This window comes from Vespula pensylvanica, chromosome 18 (assembly GCF_014466175.1).
Source record: "Vespula pensylvanica isolate Volc-1 chromosome 18, ASM1446617v1, whole genome shotgun sequence".
NCBI lineage: Eukaryota > Metazoa > Arthropoda > Insecta > Hymenoptera > Vespidae > Vespula > Vespula pensylvanica.
This window is the reverse complement of record NC_057702.1, coordinates 964,658-983,053: the sequence shown is the minus strand read 5'-3', so window position 1 is coordinate 983,053 and position 18,396 is coordinate 964,658. Positions and strand designations below refer to the sequence as shown.

General features: G+C 40.3%; 1 protein-coding gene across 8 annotated transcripts in view; it reads left to right on the top strand.

Moving 5' to 3' along the window:
• LOC122635342 (visual system homeobox 2-like) overlaps window positions 1-18,396 on the top strand; it is a 57,153-nt gene that overhangs the window by 12,363 nt on the left and 26,394 nt on the right. Inside the window, exons 1-3 of one of the 8 annotated variants that reach the window (XM_043825460.1) lie at window positions 4,496-4,946; window positions 5,006-6,237; window positions 14,209-14,250. In XM_043825460.1, coding sequence (XP_043681395.1) covers window positions 5,772-6,237; window positions 14,209-14,250 — 508 coding nt within the window. In that variant the 5' untranslated portion in view covers window positions 4,496-4,946; window positions 5,006-5,771. Of the gene's footprint in view, window positions 1-4,494; window positions 6,238-14,208; window positions 14,251-18,396 lie in introns of those variants that run through there. The other 7 variants (XM_043825467.1, XM_043825459.1, XM_043825461.1 and 4 more) reach the window with 7 other exon arrangements.

The following is an 18,396-nucleotide window of genomic DNA, read 5'->3' as shown; positions in this document are numbered from 1 at the left end:
AATTAATTTTCTGACGATAAACTCGTCCTGACTTTACAACAGGTAAAAATTATATAATGAAGCAACTATCGATTTCGCGAGGAAAGCTATAAGATCGAGTATATATGCGTATAAGATACCCAACTTGACTTTGTATAGAAAGTAATTCGCCTTGTAGATATTGTTATTATAATTAAAAATCGTTAAGCTCTTCTAAACAAAAAATTATTTGATTAATTCTCGGACGTATAAAATCGTAATTAAAGAAACGATAAGTATCTATATCAAAATAATTTCTAAAATAATTCTAAACGATCGATTAATTCGCAAAAAATAAGGGATTAAGTAATGATCGTTAAGTGCCTGTGTTACGGATTCTCGGGCTGAACGTGAAATTTCAACGTTTCCAAAGCATCCCGACTAATTCGGTGTTTCCCGGCACACCGTTAGTCTCGAATTTCCGGCGGTGTGGGGCTAAATTATCCCGACTGCTATCGTAATTAGATAAATTAACAGACCGTGAGTCGGGGCATCGTGTTCGCACCGAGCCTCATCTCCTAGGCATTTCCGGAAACGGTAGTGCTTCAACTCCGTCTAACTAGCACTACTGTCGCCCACAGATCGCTTCGATCGAGTTAGACGTTTTCTTGATTTCCATTGAAGCTTTTCTAACTATCTAACAAACGTTTATTCGAGAATCAAAAGTTAACCAAAAGTTTAACGAGAATATTTTTCTATCGAAAATTAATCGTTTGTCATTTCCATCTTCGCTAAAGTTCATTCCAAAGCCTAATTATTTCTTCAAACTACGATACGAATCGTTAGAAATTAACTGTTCAACCTTTTCTCGCTAACGAAGTTCAAAATTTGACGAAAACATTATGTTATCAATAAACGATTCGTTTGCTGTCTGTATACGTTAATTCGTAATCTAATTATTTGTTTTAAAATACGTACGATAACGATGCGATAAAACGTATCGTTAGAAATAAGTATCTAATATATCGTTGCTAACAAAGTTGAGAATTTTTGACGAAAATATGCTTCTGTCGAAGACAGATCACTCGTTCCCTCGTTCTTCGCCTTTGTTCTTATTCTAATCCTATCTTAAAACTAAACATAAAAACTAGAAAATCGTGCGCTATATGTGAAAAATAAAATTGTTAGAAATTTGCATTCAATCCTTCACTCTCCCTCTGATTACGTCTTAAAACTAGATATAAAAATAAAAAACCATACGCAATATATATATTATACGATATAATATATCGTTAGAAGTTCGCATCTAATATTTCGTTGCTAAGGAAAGTAAACATTTTTCTAAAATATAACCCTGTCAAAGATCGATCATTAGTTACTTCAATCTTGACGCTTAATCTAACCCTAATCGTGTATTAAAACTAAACGTAGAAATATAAAACCGTATATACGATATACGATGAAAGGTATTACAAATATGAATTAACAAACCTGTTAAAATCTTGTTAAAATCCTATTAAAATCTTCCCAAGTATCGTTGAGCGTGAAAGAACACGTAGGAATAAGAAAGCTAAGCTCGACCTTCTTTGTTCTCGATGTTAAGTCTTTGACCGCCGTTGAAGGACTGCCAGGGCCTACGTGTCCTACCAAATGTTTGAAACGTTTTTTTTTTGTTATCATCGGCATGAGTCACGTACAAAGCTTACACATATATCCGTGTAAATATGGTTTACGTTATTCAAGGTTACTATCGAAAGGTCGTCCAAGATTCTTCTTTCTTTTCTTTCGTTCTCTCTATCTCTCTGTTCTTCGATCCAAATTTGCACGTGTTCACGTAAACATTGTTTACGTTTATTCAAGGTTATTTACATGCACGCTGTTAGACACACGATCTTTCTTCTCTCTCTCTCTCTCTCTCTCTCTCTCTCTCTCTCTCTCTCTCTCTTTCTCTCTCTCTTTTATCTTCTCATTCTACATTAAAAAATTTTTACGCTTTGTTCGAAATACTGATATTCCGATTATTAACTTACGTAATTTCGATGAAATTTTAAATAATGACGAATTAGTTTTTATGATAATTTCCAAGTATAAAAATTTATGTTGGGAATAAAAAAATTAATTACGTAAAATCTAGCTATGATCATTAGAAAAACTTCTTTCAAACAACACCGTAGATTTTCGCAAGGAGTATAATAATCTCTCGACACAAGTAGCAAACGAGAAAGGGGTGGGTTTGAAGGAAAAGAAAGAACGGGGGCTGTTTCTACGCTTTTCTTTAGCCACGACGTTGAACGAACGAAGAAGCTCGCGAGATTTTTCGACGAAACAATACCTTCGGTGAGCTCGAAGCCTTTTCTCACAAAGAAGACCCATAAGACATATCTCTGTCTCTCTCCCTTTCTCTTTTCTTCCCATTGAAATAACTCGAGCGTTATCCTTTTCACTCGGTCCTTACTTCCTTCCCAAACGGCTCTCGTAATTATCACGAGGACATTCGATCCCGGAGCCTTTCTTTATCAATAATTACTGTGCTTTTCGTGATATCTCCATGAGAAAAATATAATTTAATCAAAATATCCCATGATATTTAGAGACAAAAGTTTCAACTTTATATTCGTTTAAACAACATTTTTCATTGAGGAATTATGAAAAATTTGTACGAGTAAGAGAGAAAGAGAGAGAGAGGGAGAGAGAAAGAGAGATTTTATACCTAAGGCATTTATTTCAATGAAATTTTTTATTCATAGATTACTAAAAGTTTCAATGAAATTTCTCATTCATAAATTAGATACTACAAATTTGTATAAGACAGAGATGGACATATAGATATTTTACATGTACGTTGCTGTTCAATGAAACTTTTCATTCATAAATCGCTAACAATTTGTACAAGTAAGAAATAGACATACACAAATGTTACACATATGTTACTATTTCATTGAAACTTTTTATTCATAAATTACTACGAATTTATATAAGAAAGAGATAAATATATAGGTAGATAGTTTACGCTTAAGTACGAAAGTCAATTGTTTCAATGAAATTTTTCATTCATAAATCACTACTAATTTGTATGCGTGAGACATAGAAAGAGAGATAGAGAGAGAGAGAGAGAGTAAGAGAGATAGAGATATATAGATATATCACACATAAGTTACTTATTTCAATGAAACTTTTCATTCATAAATTATTAAAAATTTGTATGACTAAGTAACACAAGATAGTAAGCAAGAAAACAATAGAGTACAACTGAAAATAATATTTTAAAAAAATGAAAAAAAAAAAAAAAAAAAAAAAAAAATTTCGAAATATAAGTGAAAGTAAAGTTTTGAAAAACTCTGCATCTTTTTTTATCCAAACTTTCACCTTTTCTTCCTTTCCCTTGTCTTCTTTCTCTCTTCCTCACTCCAAGCAAGTTCCAAAAGGATCAGGAGACACGACCTTAAGGCTATCCGCCTTAAGGGCGTGTTTCGACTCACGACCGCCAAGAGGGTGAGTTATAAATCGATTTACGTCACGGCCAATGAGGGTTGAAAGTGGCGCTTTCTGATTGGCTGCTGCCCAGACCACTCCCACATCATTAATAGAACCTCCGAGTGAGAAGGCCGTTTCACAACGCCGCGATTCTCTTCCTTGGTTTTCAAACTTTGCTTTTGGACCGGATTCGAAATCATAAATCTTTCTAAATTCTCTTAACACTTCGTACTAACGACCTATGACGATATTTTTATTCAAATTCTTGTAGCGATGAAAGAAAGAGATATGTGAAAAAAACCAATAAAAAGAAAAAAAGAAAAAAAAACAGGAACAGCTGATTTTGACAGGAGAGATAATCAAAATGATTCAAACGACGTTTATACGATTACACGTTGCTTGAATATCCCTAACTATAAGTAATTTAAATTTAAGACAAATTCAGAATGAAAAATTAGTAAGTTATATGATAATGTACGAAAAAGAAAATTTTCAAAGATCCGAGTATCGCGTTCCTGTAGGAAAAAGAAATAAGGAAGATAGAAAAAAAGAAGTAACTAAAAGAACAGTATCTATGAATCGTGGAGGAAGAAGAAGAGGAATAAGAAGAAGGAGAGGAAGCAGGAGCAGGAGAAGGAAGAGAAGGAGGATGAGGTGGAGAATAAAAAGAAAATAAAAGTAAAAGGGATGGTAGAGAAGTTTTCGGCTTGGCGAAGCGGTCGTTCGTAGGCGTATCCTAGGCCTCGATGTTGAGGCGTCAACGTTGGCAAAGCCCACCTTCTGTTCGGTAACTAGGGCTATGTCTGCCCGGTTGGGAGTGTGAAAAAACGGACCAATCGGCGAAGCGAGAGGGCCACTGTCGACAGCGACGACCACCCCTCTCTTAGGGTAGAATTGCGCGCCCGCGCGTATCGCACACACGAAACGAAACGAAACGAAACGAAGCTTGGCTGTAGGGGCGAGGAGAGAAGAGAAGAGGAGAGAAGAGGAGAGGAGAGGAGAGGAGACGAGAGGAGAGGAGAGGAGAGGAGAGAAGAGGAGAGGAGAGGAGAGGAGAGAAGAGAAGAGAAGAGAGAAACGAGACGGTGGTGGCCGCCCCCGGGGGCTCCCAACCCCGTGCAGCCGGCAGCGAGCGAGCTCAGTTGCCCATCGCCGCGACGACGACACGGTTGCGCTCCGACAAAGATCTCGCGAGTGAGCTTCTTCAATATTCAACGACGCTCACGTTTCTCACTGAGAAAGAGAGACACACACACACACGCACGCACACACGTACACACGTATATATATATACATAGACACATACATATATATATATATATATCATTTGGCTTTTTTTTATTTCTTATATATCGAGAACGAGGACATCAAACAGTGCGAATCCTCAAAAAAATCTTTGTTTCTGGACGGTATCAGATCAGTCTGTCTCTCTCTCTTTCTCCCCCAGTTTCTCTCAGTTTGAAAATCGTCGACTTTGTTATATTCTCCATTGGATGAAAGATCGGTTGGAAAAAGTAAGTTGATCTTCGTGGAAAGGATCGTCTCTTATTCGACCTGTCTCTCGTCTTTTTAGTGACGCTTTTACTTGTATAATATCTTCGACGAGAAATGGTTTATAAAGTGTGAGATCAAAACGTGAGAAAGAAACACCGAGGTAAAAGAGGTGAAGTTTTCTTTTAGAGAGAAGTAGACCTTCTCCCTGTCGCGTTGCCGTCGCTTACTGAAAGTTTGCCCGCCGGCAGACTACTTTCTTTCTTTCTTTCTCCGTCTATCCGTATTTATCTATTTATCCATCTCCGTGGCAAGATACAACGAAGATTAGTCGAAGATATAATCGTATTTATCTAGCTTCGAAGGAGGCTAGATTTTCCCTAGGGATACTCTACCTAGGGAGTTGTTCAATTATGGAGATCTATGAGAACACTTAGACAGAAATCTAAGTATAACACTGTGAATCTCAACGAAGAAGCAACGAAAGTTAGCCTAGAGACTTAATCTAGAATCGAATAATCGTCGTTTAGGGGAAGTTAAGAAAGAAGAAATTGAACTTGAACGTGGACGTAACGGAGCGTCGGACGCCGGATGGACGTGAGCTAGGGGCCTATCGTGAAACGATCGTGTTAAAAGTCAAGTTTATCTAAAAATCGGAAGGGATAGAACGAGACAAATCTATATACGATACGTATAAACAGAAAGTTCCTAAGTCGTAAAGAAAGAGGAAGAGGAAGAAGAAGGAGGAAAAGAGGAGAAAGAGGAAGAAGAAGAAGAAGATAGTCATCTCACAAGATGACATTTTGAAAATTCTAAAAAGAAAAGAAATTTGGGCGAAGGACAGCAAGATGCCGCAACGCTCGCCGTTCGCGATTCAGGAGTTATTGGGTCTCAATGGTACCGGAAATGCAAGTGGTACCGATCGAGGCTCGCCTCAGGGATCGCCACCCGCCGGCGTCTCGGCGGTTTCTTATGCGCCAACTGCGCCTCATCACAAACTCTGGGATTACATGCCTAGCTTGACGAATCATCTCGGTAATCTTGGGAATCTTGGGAATCTTGGAAATTTGACGGCCTCGCGTATGGCCTACCTGAATGCTCAGGCTGCCGTCGCGGCTGCTTTTCTACCACCGCCTCATCCACATCCCGCTCATCATGTACCTCATCATCAGGTACATCAACCAGGTCAACTTCCTGCCTCACCTGCTGGTGTCAACGTTCATCCAGCCGCACACGCGCAACATGTACTTCCTGGGACTGCCGTTACTGCTAATCATCATCAACATAGTCCGACTCAGCATACACCGCCTCATGGTAAGTTATAGAAACAACGTCGATTATCTTTCTTGGTCTTTGCAGAACCGACGTATTCCAACTCGGCTACTTCGAAGCTCGTTCATCTTCCGTCGGGTAACACGACTTCAATCGATAGCACGGTATCATCGTTCTCCCGTGAAACGAGCACTTAACGTGCCACTTATGGCTATCGTTTAACACCCTGAGCCTACTCGAGATCGTGTTACCGAAAATCGCACCTTTGTTGCTCGTTCAGAACGTGCCCCATTGTGTCTACGATTTCTTCCTACAAGAATCGAGGGATTTTTCGGAAAATTCTTGCTTCCAAACACAGCTGACGATTTTCTCTCGGACTACTTTCCGACTAACAAAATTCAAACTAATTGCTATATACCCTAGTGCGAATATCTACTTCTTCTTTTTCTTTTTTAACAACGTTCATAACGTCACGAACGCGTTAGAATATCATGTAACGGTAGCTACGTGCCTTGCACATTGTGGGAATCGAATATTTTCGTTGGAATAATCCCCAACGTTATGAATAATTAGTGGTATAATGAGTTGAGTGTCGGGTAGACCTGCAATGTCTCACCAAAACACAAAGAACCTCGATGAATCGTAAAAATGGCTGCGTGCGCGCAAACTGTTCTCAACTCATACCGAATAGAGTCGTTCGGATTTCCATCGATCTTGAGAACGAATACAAATCTAATCGGAACAACCAACCTCTGTTCCACATCGTCATCGATTGTTTCGTTCTGTTACCAAAACGAGATTAATTTCTTCTTCAAATATGGAAGGAGTCGATTCGAAACAAAACCGAAGAGCAAAAGAAAGAAGAAAGATTAAATAAAATGAAATTTGAAAAATCGAAACGCGTTACCCCTCGGTTGGAGCGATCGATCGATCCGACGAATTTTCTCGATCGACGAAAGGCTCTGAGTCAGGGTCTATTAGAAAGTCACTTATAAGAACGATGACTCGATTACAGTGGGGCGCTAATCTTTGAAGGAAACGAACGCACGAGCGCGGAGGAGAGCGACTAGTTCGTTTCGGAGTGAATTTTGAGAACGTTTTTCGAGTATCGGGTTCCCGTTCGGGGGTCAGGACAAAGGATCAGACCTTCCATTCAAACGTCACTCTGGCACCTCGTCTTACAGTAGAGCATTTATTTGCCGCGCGCGCGCGCGCGCGCTTCTCGTACCTTTATTTTTTGTCTTAAATCTTGGGCAGACTTAAAGAAGAAAGTACAGGGCAGGACTTGAACAAGGATTTTTCTCTTTCTCTTTTTTACGATCGATAATAATAATAATACTCAAAAAAAAAAAAAAAAAAGAAAAAGAAAAAAGAGATCGTTTGAATCGAATTGATCACTTAAACACTACGATGATTATAGATTCAAATTAGAAAATGAAGAAAGGCAACAAGAAAAAAAGAAAAAAAAGAGTTTGATGAGGGTTGATGAAATCGATAAAACTTCGTCTAGAGACGTAGAGAGAAAATCGTATTTGCCTGTGATCGAGGAGAGGAAAAGGTGAGGCCGGAGAGGTATTGTTCCAAATTCTGAGATTCGTTCTCGCACTTGATTCTCCACTTTCTTTGCTTCGCCATATCGACTTTCGCACACTGCTTTTCGGTTCGTTTGAAGTTGGCAATCAACTAGATTGCCTATCAACGCTTAGCAGAGGAGGACACATACTCATTCCCTATCTACTGTTCTCCCTCTCCCTCGCTCTCTCTCTCTCTCTCTCTGTCTTTCTCTCTGTCTCTCTTTCTTTTCTCGCCTACTCCCTCCCTCCCTCCCTCTCTGCCTCTCTCAAACGATCTTACACATCTCTTTTCTCTCTGCAGACTTGTTTCTGCCAACGCTTCTCGACGAACCATTCAACAAATCGTCGTATAATCGCGCAACCCTTGCCACCACCGTCCTCTGTTTTGCAAGAAAAAGAAGAAGAAGAAGAAAAAAAAAAGAAAAGAAAAACAAAAAGAAAAAGTATCCGAACTTCGAGTGGTAAATTTACGCCTACTTCATCGTTTTGTTCCAAGATACGAGATTCTCCTGATCACTTTTCCTTCGATTTATTTAATCCCCAAAATTCTCTATGACTACATAATGCGTCTTAACTAGTAACGTAACCGTTGCAAGTACGGAATACAATTTTTACAATGGGAAAGCTCATAGTGGAAGAAAACGGAATGAAGGAAATAAAGAAGGAAATAAAGAAGGAAATAAAAGAGAAAGAGAGAAGAAAAGAGGGATTTCGTGGAGAGGGGATTAAATTCTGCGCACTGGGGGTGGTTAGCTAGCTGATGATGATAGTGGTAGTGGTGGAGGTGGTGGTAGTGGTGGTGGTGATGGAGGAGAAGGAAGAGGAAGAAGAGAAGGAGGAGGAAGAGGAGGGTGGAGACGGAGGGTGCGGCCTATAGGCGCAGGTCGATACTGATTAGTACTTCAAAGCGACTCGAAACGCGTAACCATCCCCGAGCTCGTGTTCGACGCCGACATTTGCGACAAAGCATACCGAGCGTCGGCACTCGAGCAAAAAATCTTGAACAAATTAGCGAATTATGAATTCGCTCGGGCTTTGTTTTCTGGAAAGTGCCTGGAGTCGGTGGTAAGAGACTCGTAATACAATCCTCTCTCTCTCTCTCTCTCTCTCTCTCGCTCTCACTCTCCCCGTTTCTACGTTCACAATTCTCTCTCACTCTCTCTCTCTCTCTCTCTTTCTCTCTCTTTTTCTCTCTGTTACGTGCGAACTACGCGCACTCTAGGAACACACGCCTCCACGCCGGTATTACTCTACGTGCCCGCACACGATATTGCGCGATCACGCGTGTGCGTAAGTGCCTTGCAATTCAAATTAGCCTTCTACGCTTAAATCCGATATCGCTCGCGTCACCCCCGTCGCGAGACCATCGTTCGCTCCTTCTTTTCTTCGATACCCTCTCTCTTTCTCTCTTACTTTTACACTCTCGTTCTTTATTGCTAATTTATAGTTAAACCGGAGAAATCTTATTTCGCTTTCCGAGCTAATTCAATTTTTTCATCTGGAGTAGCACTTGCAATCGAAGATTTTGATAAGAGAGACCGAGTGATGATTATTATCCTCTCTTCTCTCTGATTATATCCTCTCTCTTTCTCCCTCTCGCTGGTATTAATTTTTAATTAAAATTGAAACATTTTATTTCCTTATCTTACGTTAAACCAGACAGAAGACATATCGATTTTGAGATAAAAGAGGGAGAGAGATGTACGTATACTCTCTCTTTATCTCTATATTACTAATCGATAATTAAAAATTTTATTTCTTTTTGCACGAAGGAGAACGTAATCTTTTAAATGTATTTCCTAACAACTGATGAAATCAAAGTAGAGATATATCGATTACGATAAGAGAAAGAAAGAGATAACTATCGGAATCGATATTCCGGTAGGAGGCTTATGCAATCGCGAATGCAAATTAAACGAAATTAAACAGTTAATTAAAGCACCGCCGCCCTCGGAGAAGTTAATTGAGATTCTTGGGAGATTTGTCGCGCGGAATGTCTTAATTTAGTCCCTTAAGCGTCCTAACTCGCCTTAACAACTTAGAATAATTGGATAACACTACCGAGGGCGCTTCTCTCTCTCTTTCTCTCTCTCCATCTCTCTCTTTTTCTCGTATGCGTGCTTTGGCTTTTTAGGTGACAGAGAAACGAGAGAAAATTCAGTTTTCAGTAACGCGAACACGTTTTTCCGAAAAAGCCTTTCAACATTAAATTCATTCTAATCAAAGACACATTTGCGAAGGGAAGAGTGAACAATTTCATAAAGATCGTAGATAAACAGAGGAAACGAGCGATCCCTGAATCCGTTAAATCCTGGAATTATGTTTCTCCCCCAATATCAAATCCATATATCGTCTTGTTTATCATCGAACTGCGAAACGTGGAAAGAGCCATTTTCCCACCGATTGATTCGCCACAAATTTTCCCTGCTCGGTCAGAAATGATTTTCTCTCATTACGCTCTATCGTCGCGGTGTCAATCATTTGACCCTCGTTCGAAGCAGCCTCTCGCCTAATCGCCTAATCGCGTAACGCGCTCCAACAAATCAATCCGAGAGTATACGAGCGAAAGCTCCAATCGAAGCTTCTCTGGTAATTATATACCCTGCCTGCGGATAACTCCAAGTTTATCTCTCAAACTTGTCTCTGATTTTGAAAAATTGATGGATTACTTTCATATATCAAATATTTCATTAATCAACTACTTTCAAAACGCCCGAGTGACGTAAAAATGTCAAAGTTGTCGATAATTAATTTACACGAATTAGCACGAGAATAATCAGTTCGATTGTCTCTTAGATACATTCTATTTTTTATATGACGTTGCTACGTATAATTAATAAAGGGTTAGATGTGGATATAATGATACGTTACGTGATAAGATTTATGGAACGCGTACGTGCATATCTTACATAGGTAGGAAAATAATAGATAAGAATTTTCATGAATCGTCTCGTAAATTTTGACCCTTTGACATCGGTGAAGTAAAAGGACAAAGTCCAAAGGGGGTTGACGTAGGGCCTAGAGGAGGTTCGTCGAGGTCGTTCGTCGAGGTCGAGTCCGGGCCACGAGGTAGGCCATAGTGTTCTACCGTGGGTAGTAGTGCTAGTGGGAACGCGTTATGGCGATGGTGTTAAAGCGACGTAGTAGATGCCAGAGAGCTAAACCCCTCGGGGAGCTGCGGGACGTTAATGAAATAACACGGGAATTAGTCTCGGACATTAGCAGCAAACTATGTCCATTAGCGTGCCTCGGCGAACTCGCCGAGTTTCACCCTCTACCTCTCCCTTGATCCCTCGAGCAGCCCTTTCGCTCGATCCCCTGGTACTTCGAGAACTCCGACGATTTCCACAGGGACGATTTCCTAACTTTCGTACCAAAATTTTTATTCATTTCAATGTTATCTCGCGTTCGATGGAATTAATGACGTGCGATCATTCAAAATTACCAAGAGATATGGATTAATATCACGTCGATTAGAAAAAGTTCGTGTCAGTCGTTTCAAGACGTGACCGTAGATCCTCCTGAATCGTAACGAAGCTTGAGCCTAATTATACCACATTGATCGAATTTGAACATTCTCACGCGTTACGATAAAAATCCAACTATTTTCCCATAATCGTTGATCCCACGAAATTGATTAAAACCACTTAATAAATCAAGAGCAACGACCTGATGAATCCGAACGTAATCTCTCGCCGATCTTAGATCGATGATTCTCATGGAACAAAATTTCTTCGTCATCCAATCTCGGTCGTCGAACAAGTATAGTCGGATCCGCAGGCAATTCTTCGTGTCCTCGCGCGAGTTTTTGCTAGAGTATGTGAGTGCGTGTCGCGAATGCAACGTGCCGTGTATGCTGTCGTTGCGGGCTTTCAAGCGAACGAGCGTAAGTCGCTCAAATTGGTATGGATTTCCAGTCCAACACCTCGATTGTCCCCAGTGAAGAGTACTTCGCGAGCATACATGAATTCACGCCTCGAACACACACGCGCCGACCTCATCTGTGCGCGAGCTTACCTCACAAACACACGCACGGATATATGTACGTACATACGTAGGTATATGTGTGTGTGTGTGTGTGTGTGTAATTCAGACGCAGGCGCGAGAAGCTAACGCGTTCTTGCGTGTGCGTGAAGCACGGAAAACGATGAGGAACCTTGATTGCGTGCCTCTGAATACGTTTCCAGCCGTTCTCTAAGTAGCAGCTCATTCCGAGCTTGCCTGCTTGCAAGTTGGAAAGCGAAGGTAGGTAGGTAGTAGCCTCTTGGAAGGGCCAACATGTGTGCACGCGCGCGCGCGCGCGCGCTCAAACGATTTTCTTCTCCCTTCTCCGCGTTCGCGTTTGCTCTTCTTTCTCTATCCATCCCCTTGTCGCTAATTTGTAGGGTGAAAGAGAACTCGCAATTTTCCGTCGAATCGCGACAAACGACTACACGATTACTCTCTACTTTTTACTTCTTTCTTCTTCCTTTTCCTATCCAATTTTCTTATATAAATAAACGAAAAATAAGGTTCGGATTATATGCATGTGTGTGTGTGTATACATACACACACATATATATATATATATATGTGGAAATCAGGCACACGCGTATGTTTCTTGTATTGAATAGGAATGAAGAAGAAAAGTAAAAAGAGAAAGAGAGAGAATAAGCTTTTCAAGGAGTAACCGCAAATCCTAGTATAATACTAATAGGGCCATAATAGGGTCAATAGGGCTTAGCCGTGCGACGACAATAAGATCCTGTCAAAATACACGCCTGTAACACGAGACTTAGGAAGTGGATTTTTCTCAATGGACTTGCCCCTGTCCTCTCTCTCTCTTTCTAGCGTCGTTGGTATTATGTGGTTTTCAAAAAATTTGAAACCTCATGGGCCTTGCAACCCAGCCGGTAGTAAAGCTGACACGATGATCGAGGTTTAAATTTCTCTTCATCTCGATTTTGAGCGGTTCCGACGATCGTCACGAGGGGAGGGAGAAGAAAAAGGAAGAAGAAAAAATATTAGGAAAAAGAATGCTATAGAGAATTTTGCGACACGCACGCGTTTTGAGAGATATACTATTCGACAATTTTCAAGTAATCGATACTTGCCGTAGGTTAAGGGCGATAAGAAGAGGGTTGGTGATGCAAGGAAGAAAAGCACTAATGTTTAGTATCGCATCAGACCTGTTTTTTTTTTTTTTTCAGATCCGATATAATGATACTCTTTTTTAGGTTAATTTATCAAACAAACGGCGCAAACTCGGTTCAAGCTCAGCATCCCTATTTTAAGACGACGGCTCGTTAAAGTCGTTTTAGGGTGGAGCTCGACTCTCCAAGGCAGTCTACCCATTTCTCTCCTCACCCCCGCGAACTTATATACGACCACAGCAAACCCCCGTTTTGAAACGACACGAGTTTCACCACCGACACCAACATTGCCCCGAGACTACGAGGCCTAACTTTCTTAGAAACGGGGGAATCTTTTTCAACCCCTGTTTTTCAAGCCCACGCCTCGATGTTACTTCGCGAAGAAGACGACTTTATTAGAAAATGGCCGTACTGAAACGTCTTAATACCACTAGCAAGACTTAACCTCCTCGCTAACTCAAGCAGGAATGCTTCCTTTTCTTCTCTTTCTTCGTCGTCATTTTTCTTTTTCTTTTTGCTCTGACGAGATGAATGAAAGGACAGGTAGATGTATCTAGCTCTTCTCTCTCTCTCTCTCTCTCTCTCTCTCTCTCTCTCTCTCTCTCTCTCTCTCTCTCTCTCTGTCGTCTTTTGGAATTGAAAGCTCGTGCTACTTCGTAATGGTCACCTCTCTCTTTCAATCTTTCTCGAAAACATGATGCGATGTTAAAAGGCTAACTTTTTCTTTTCTCGGACTAGGTAATTAACGACACGGAAATAAGAGAGAAAAAAATTAACGAACGTTTTGAAACCTCATCGGAATTACCTTTCGTTTACCTACGTTTTTTTCCTTACGTATCTCGAAATTACGTTCTGTTCTCTCATTACATTATCGGTACCTATTTTAATTGAATTTAGACGAAGCAAAAAAGGTCAGGACTCTTGGCTTTTCGCGGGGACTATTCGACGAAGAAATGCGACCTCGTGTCGTGGAGTTTCACGGAGTTTTAATTAATCGAATCGCAGCCGACTAACTCCTCCTACCCATGTCGTTAAGAGAGAGAGAGAGAGAGAGAGAGAGAGAGAGAGAGAGAGAGAGAGAGAGAGAGAGAGAGTGAGAGAGACCGACCTCGGCGAAAATCCACGGAGATTACTCGAATTAAAAATATATTAACGAGGTGTAACGAAGTAATCAAGTCTAACCCCCAAATGCTTTAACACATATTTTCTATTTTCGAGTAATACGACACAATAAGCAAGAAGACGAAGAAGAAGAAGAAGATAATGAAGAAGATAAAAAATTTCCTTTTTTTTTCTCTTTGTTACAGGATTCTCTCAGACGAAAGGCACCTTCTCGAATGCAAGTCCAGGTGAGATCATCATCGTCATGAGAAAAAGACTATACTTCTTTTCTTTCTTTCATTCATTTTTAGTTCAAAAAAAAAAAAGAAAAGAGTAAAAAAGAAAGAAAACGAATATTCTCTCTTGCTCGTTATTGTCATACAGATGGCTCCGTTTATTCCAAGGATGACGTCATGCTCACGAAAGACGAGTTAGGAAAAAGATACTCTCTCATTTCGTATTCGGGTGCACGATGATTCCGATTTTTCCAAGCCATTAAACAGGAGCTTGCTTGCTCCGCAAAGCGATGCTACTCGTAACGAGAAACGACAGGTTGAAAATGATCACCACCATGATGACCTTCCTTCCAAGTATAAAAGCTCGATAATATGGATCGATTTTTCAATTCGTATTTATAAAGTTCTTTGCGAAGGAAAAAAAATATGAATATCTTCTCCTCTCTTTTCATCATCATTTTCTCTATGCACGAGAACGAACGAAGAAAATTTGCGGAAACTTGCGGAAACTTGATGAAAAACGTAGTAAAAAGAGAAAAGGAAGACGTAAAAAAGGAAAATAAAAGATAGGAGAGTTCCAATAACAGGGAAAATTCACTGCTTCCGAAAGTCGTATCGAGTGTCCTGTCAAAACATTTAGAAAATTTTCTACTACCCAGACACGCCCAAACACATTGAAACGCTAATCGGTAAGGAGAGACTTTCCTCTTAAGAAATTCGAGTCCGGACTAGGAAATCGTTCTAGGATTAGAAAGAAAGAAAGAAAGAAAGAAAAAAAAAAAGAAAGGAGAAAGAAAGTAAGAAGACATTTTTTAGTTATAACTAAGATTGTTGTATTTTTTCTTTTTGCTGTTGTTGTTGTTGTTGTTGTTGTTGCATAAGACCAAAATGAAAATAATTCCTTTTTAGTTTCTTTACTTTTGTCTTGACTGCTTTCTCGAAGTAACGAACCTTAATCAAGTTCGAGGGAAAATAGAGGGGGAGAGAGAGAGAGAGAGAGAAAAGTAGCAGATATATTTCTATCGACGAACACAAAGCTCTTCCTCTGGTAGGATCGAAGGACTTGGAATGGAGGGAGGTAGGGTGAAGGGAAAGCGATGGAACGGTAACGAGCTTTCCGTCAGAATTGCTTGTTTTAACAACTGTGCGGTACTTTGAGAGCTCAGGTACGAACTGCACGAAATGTAGCGACGGGTAAGAGAGAGAGAGAGAGAGAGAGAGAGAGAGGAGGGGTAGGAGAGAGAGACAGAAAGAGAGAAAATACGGCTGACGGTTTTCGCAAGGTAACAGCGCCTTTGCGAACGTAATAGTCCAATTTGTTGGCAAAGAAAAATACCGAAGGATTTTCAGAGTAAAGGAAAAGCTCCTTCTTCTACTTCTACTCCTTCTCCTTCTTCTTCTTCTTCTTCTTCTTCTTCTTCTTCAACCTAGCAGCCAACCTACCCCTTTTGCCTGAGGCTAGGACGATAGCGGTACTCTGTAAAGACGTCTGGGAAAATTGGAAACGAGGGAAACATCGCTAAGAAGAAAACTTGCAAGCTCTCCCTCTTCGGATCTTTTTCTATCTATCAAGCTACCTACTTTGGTAATATCGAGAATCGACAGATATTACGTTCGCCACGCGTCCAAGGAAGGAGAAGTCTCGAATAAAGAAGAAGAAGAAAAAGAAAAAGTGCGACGTCCGATCCAATCATCTTCGTTGCTTTCGGTATCGATTTCCTCGCTCGTTGGAAACTTGCTCTCTTGGTTGAAAAGAAACGCGTAAGACGGTAGCCTGAGAAGAAAGAAGAGGGGAGAGTTACGAAGGAAAGAACGAAGAAAAGAGTAGAAAAGCCGCTTTCTATAAAAGGTTTAAAATCGTAGTCCAGGCTGACTAAAATCATGGTCTCGAAGAAAAGAGAGAGAGAGAGAGAAAGCATTACTTTGCGATAAAAAATGAAGAAGACCCCATAGCTTGATTACTAGATTCGTTTGATGGTTGTACCATTGGAGAAAATTTGATCGTAAGGGCTCAAAATCAAAGAGATCATGCGTACTGCTAATCAAACTCGAACTATACCTAAAAATATAAGTATGAATATGTACGTACGTGAATCTCTCTATCTCCTTTTTTTTTTTTTTTAGTTCACGAAAGGATTGAAACTTTCTTTTAAGGAAGTGGAAGAAAATTGAAAGAGGTGTTGCCGATTTACGAGGGATTTGGGAAAGGCGATTCTCGTAAATGCCTCTTCTCTTTCTCTCTCATCCTCCTCTCTTTTCCTCTCCTCTCCTCTTCTGTCCTCTGCTCCTCACTACTCTCCTCTTCTTATATTCTTCGATCTCCTTCCTTCCCACTTCTCTTGCCTTCCTTCCTTCCTTCTCTAGCGAGCGATTGTAACCGGCGGTGACTCGAGATGCGCGTGTGTTCCCATACAGCTCCTTTCATTCGAGAGACTCCAGAAGAGGAGAAGTGGATGGACGAGACGAGGGTGTCGTTCGAGAGGTGAAAGGAGAGATATAAATAGAGAGAGCGTGCGAGCGAGTTCGCTCGTACGAGAGAGAGATAGATAGAGAGAGAGAGAGAGAGAGAAAGAGAAGGTTAAAGGGGGTGGGCAAGGGGAGCCAAGAGCTGCTACGCCGGAGGAGGCGACAAAGATATTAATTAAGAATTAACACGCGTACTGAAACCACCCTTAATTAGTAACAGTCAGCGCCTGGAGCAGCAGTTTGTTTGCACGGACCTGTACTACTGGCTGTCGCCAGGGCGATTCACTCGAGATGGAGGGTAAACGCGGGGAACGAGTCGCGATCAAAAAACATACCGCGGGACACCCAAGTCATTTCTATGAGACCGTTATTTTTTCTTCTTCTTCTCTCCTCCTTTTTTTTTTATCTATGCGAATCTCGATCTTGCCTAGGCTCTATTCGATTTTTATCTTAATTAACGCCATTAAGGAGACTCGACTCTTTATTACTAATTTTATTATCAGTAGTCACGTAGGTTCTTTTTACGCTTAACGTCATTCAATTATTTTCTAATGCTCGTTATTATAAGAAGAAATACATTATTAGGTCAATTATCTCTAATTGAGAATCACGCGAGTACTTCGATTAATTATTATTCCTATCGATTGATACATAGAAAATGAAAAAATAAATACGACTACGTGTTACTCGATGGAAAAAGAAAATTGAAGAGAAGTAAAATTTTTTAATCGATTTCACTCCGACGCGTTTACCCCACTGAGACTGAGCATAGTAAAATTCTGGACAATCCTACGCGATAAACACTTGTCTAATAATATTTTTGAAGAAATTTAAAGAACAATCGATATACGTGTACCGTGTCGATCGTTAAACTCGTTGTGCTACTTTCTTTCTTTCTCTCTCTCTCTCTCTCTCTCTCTCTCTCTGTCCCTCTTTCTCTCTCTTATTTAATTTCATATCTCGAAAATTGTTTCTCGTTTCTTTCACGTTACCTACATAGAAATTATTTCTAATTATCAAGGATTATTACATTATTTCAATTCTTTAGTCCCGGCACCACCTACGCGAATTCCTTTAGCGTAATGCCGAAGAAATAATAGGCCGAGCGTTTCTCACCGAGCGCAGATTTTATTCTTAAGACGTTTGCCCTGGAGGCTAAGAAGAATATTAAGAATTAAATAATGGTTATAATATTTAAAAAGGGTCGACCGCGTACTTCGTTGGCTGGTAACGAACGACGCGTTTCGTTGCGACCGTATTCGTGCTTCGTTTAGGCTTAAAAAGAAAAAGAAAAAGAAAAAGAAAGGGAAAGAGAGGGAGAAGGAGGAAGAAAGAAAAAATAAAAAGAAAAAATACTGCTTTTTAAGATACGACCGGAGAAAAAATATTTCTTTTCGTTTGCCTTACACGAAGAAACGAAGAAAGAAAGAAAGAAAGTTTCCTTTCGTCTTAAGATGTCAAGAGAGCTTTACGGAAGCCTAGGAAGCTTTGTTTTCGTGCATGCTTAGACTTCCATACTTCCCGAGTGAATTCTCATAATCTTCGAATTCCTAAGTAGTAAGTACTTAGCAACTCGAATCGATAGTAACCAAGTTTGAAGAGGGAGATAAAAGAGAAAACTAATCGATAGTCACACATATACATATTCTCTCGTATTGATTCCTCAACATTTCAACGTTTCGCAGGAAACAG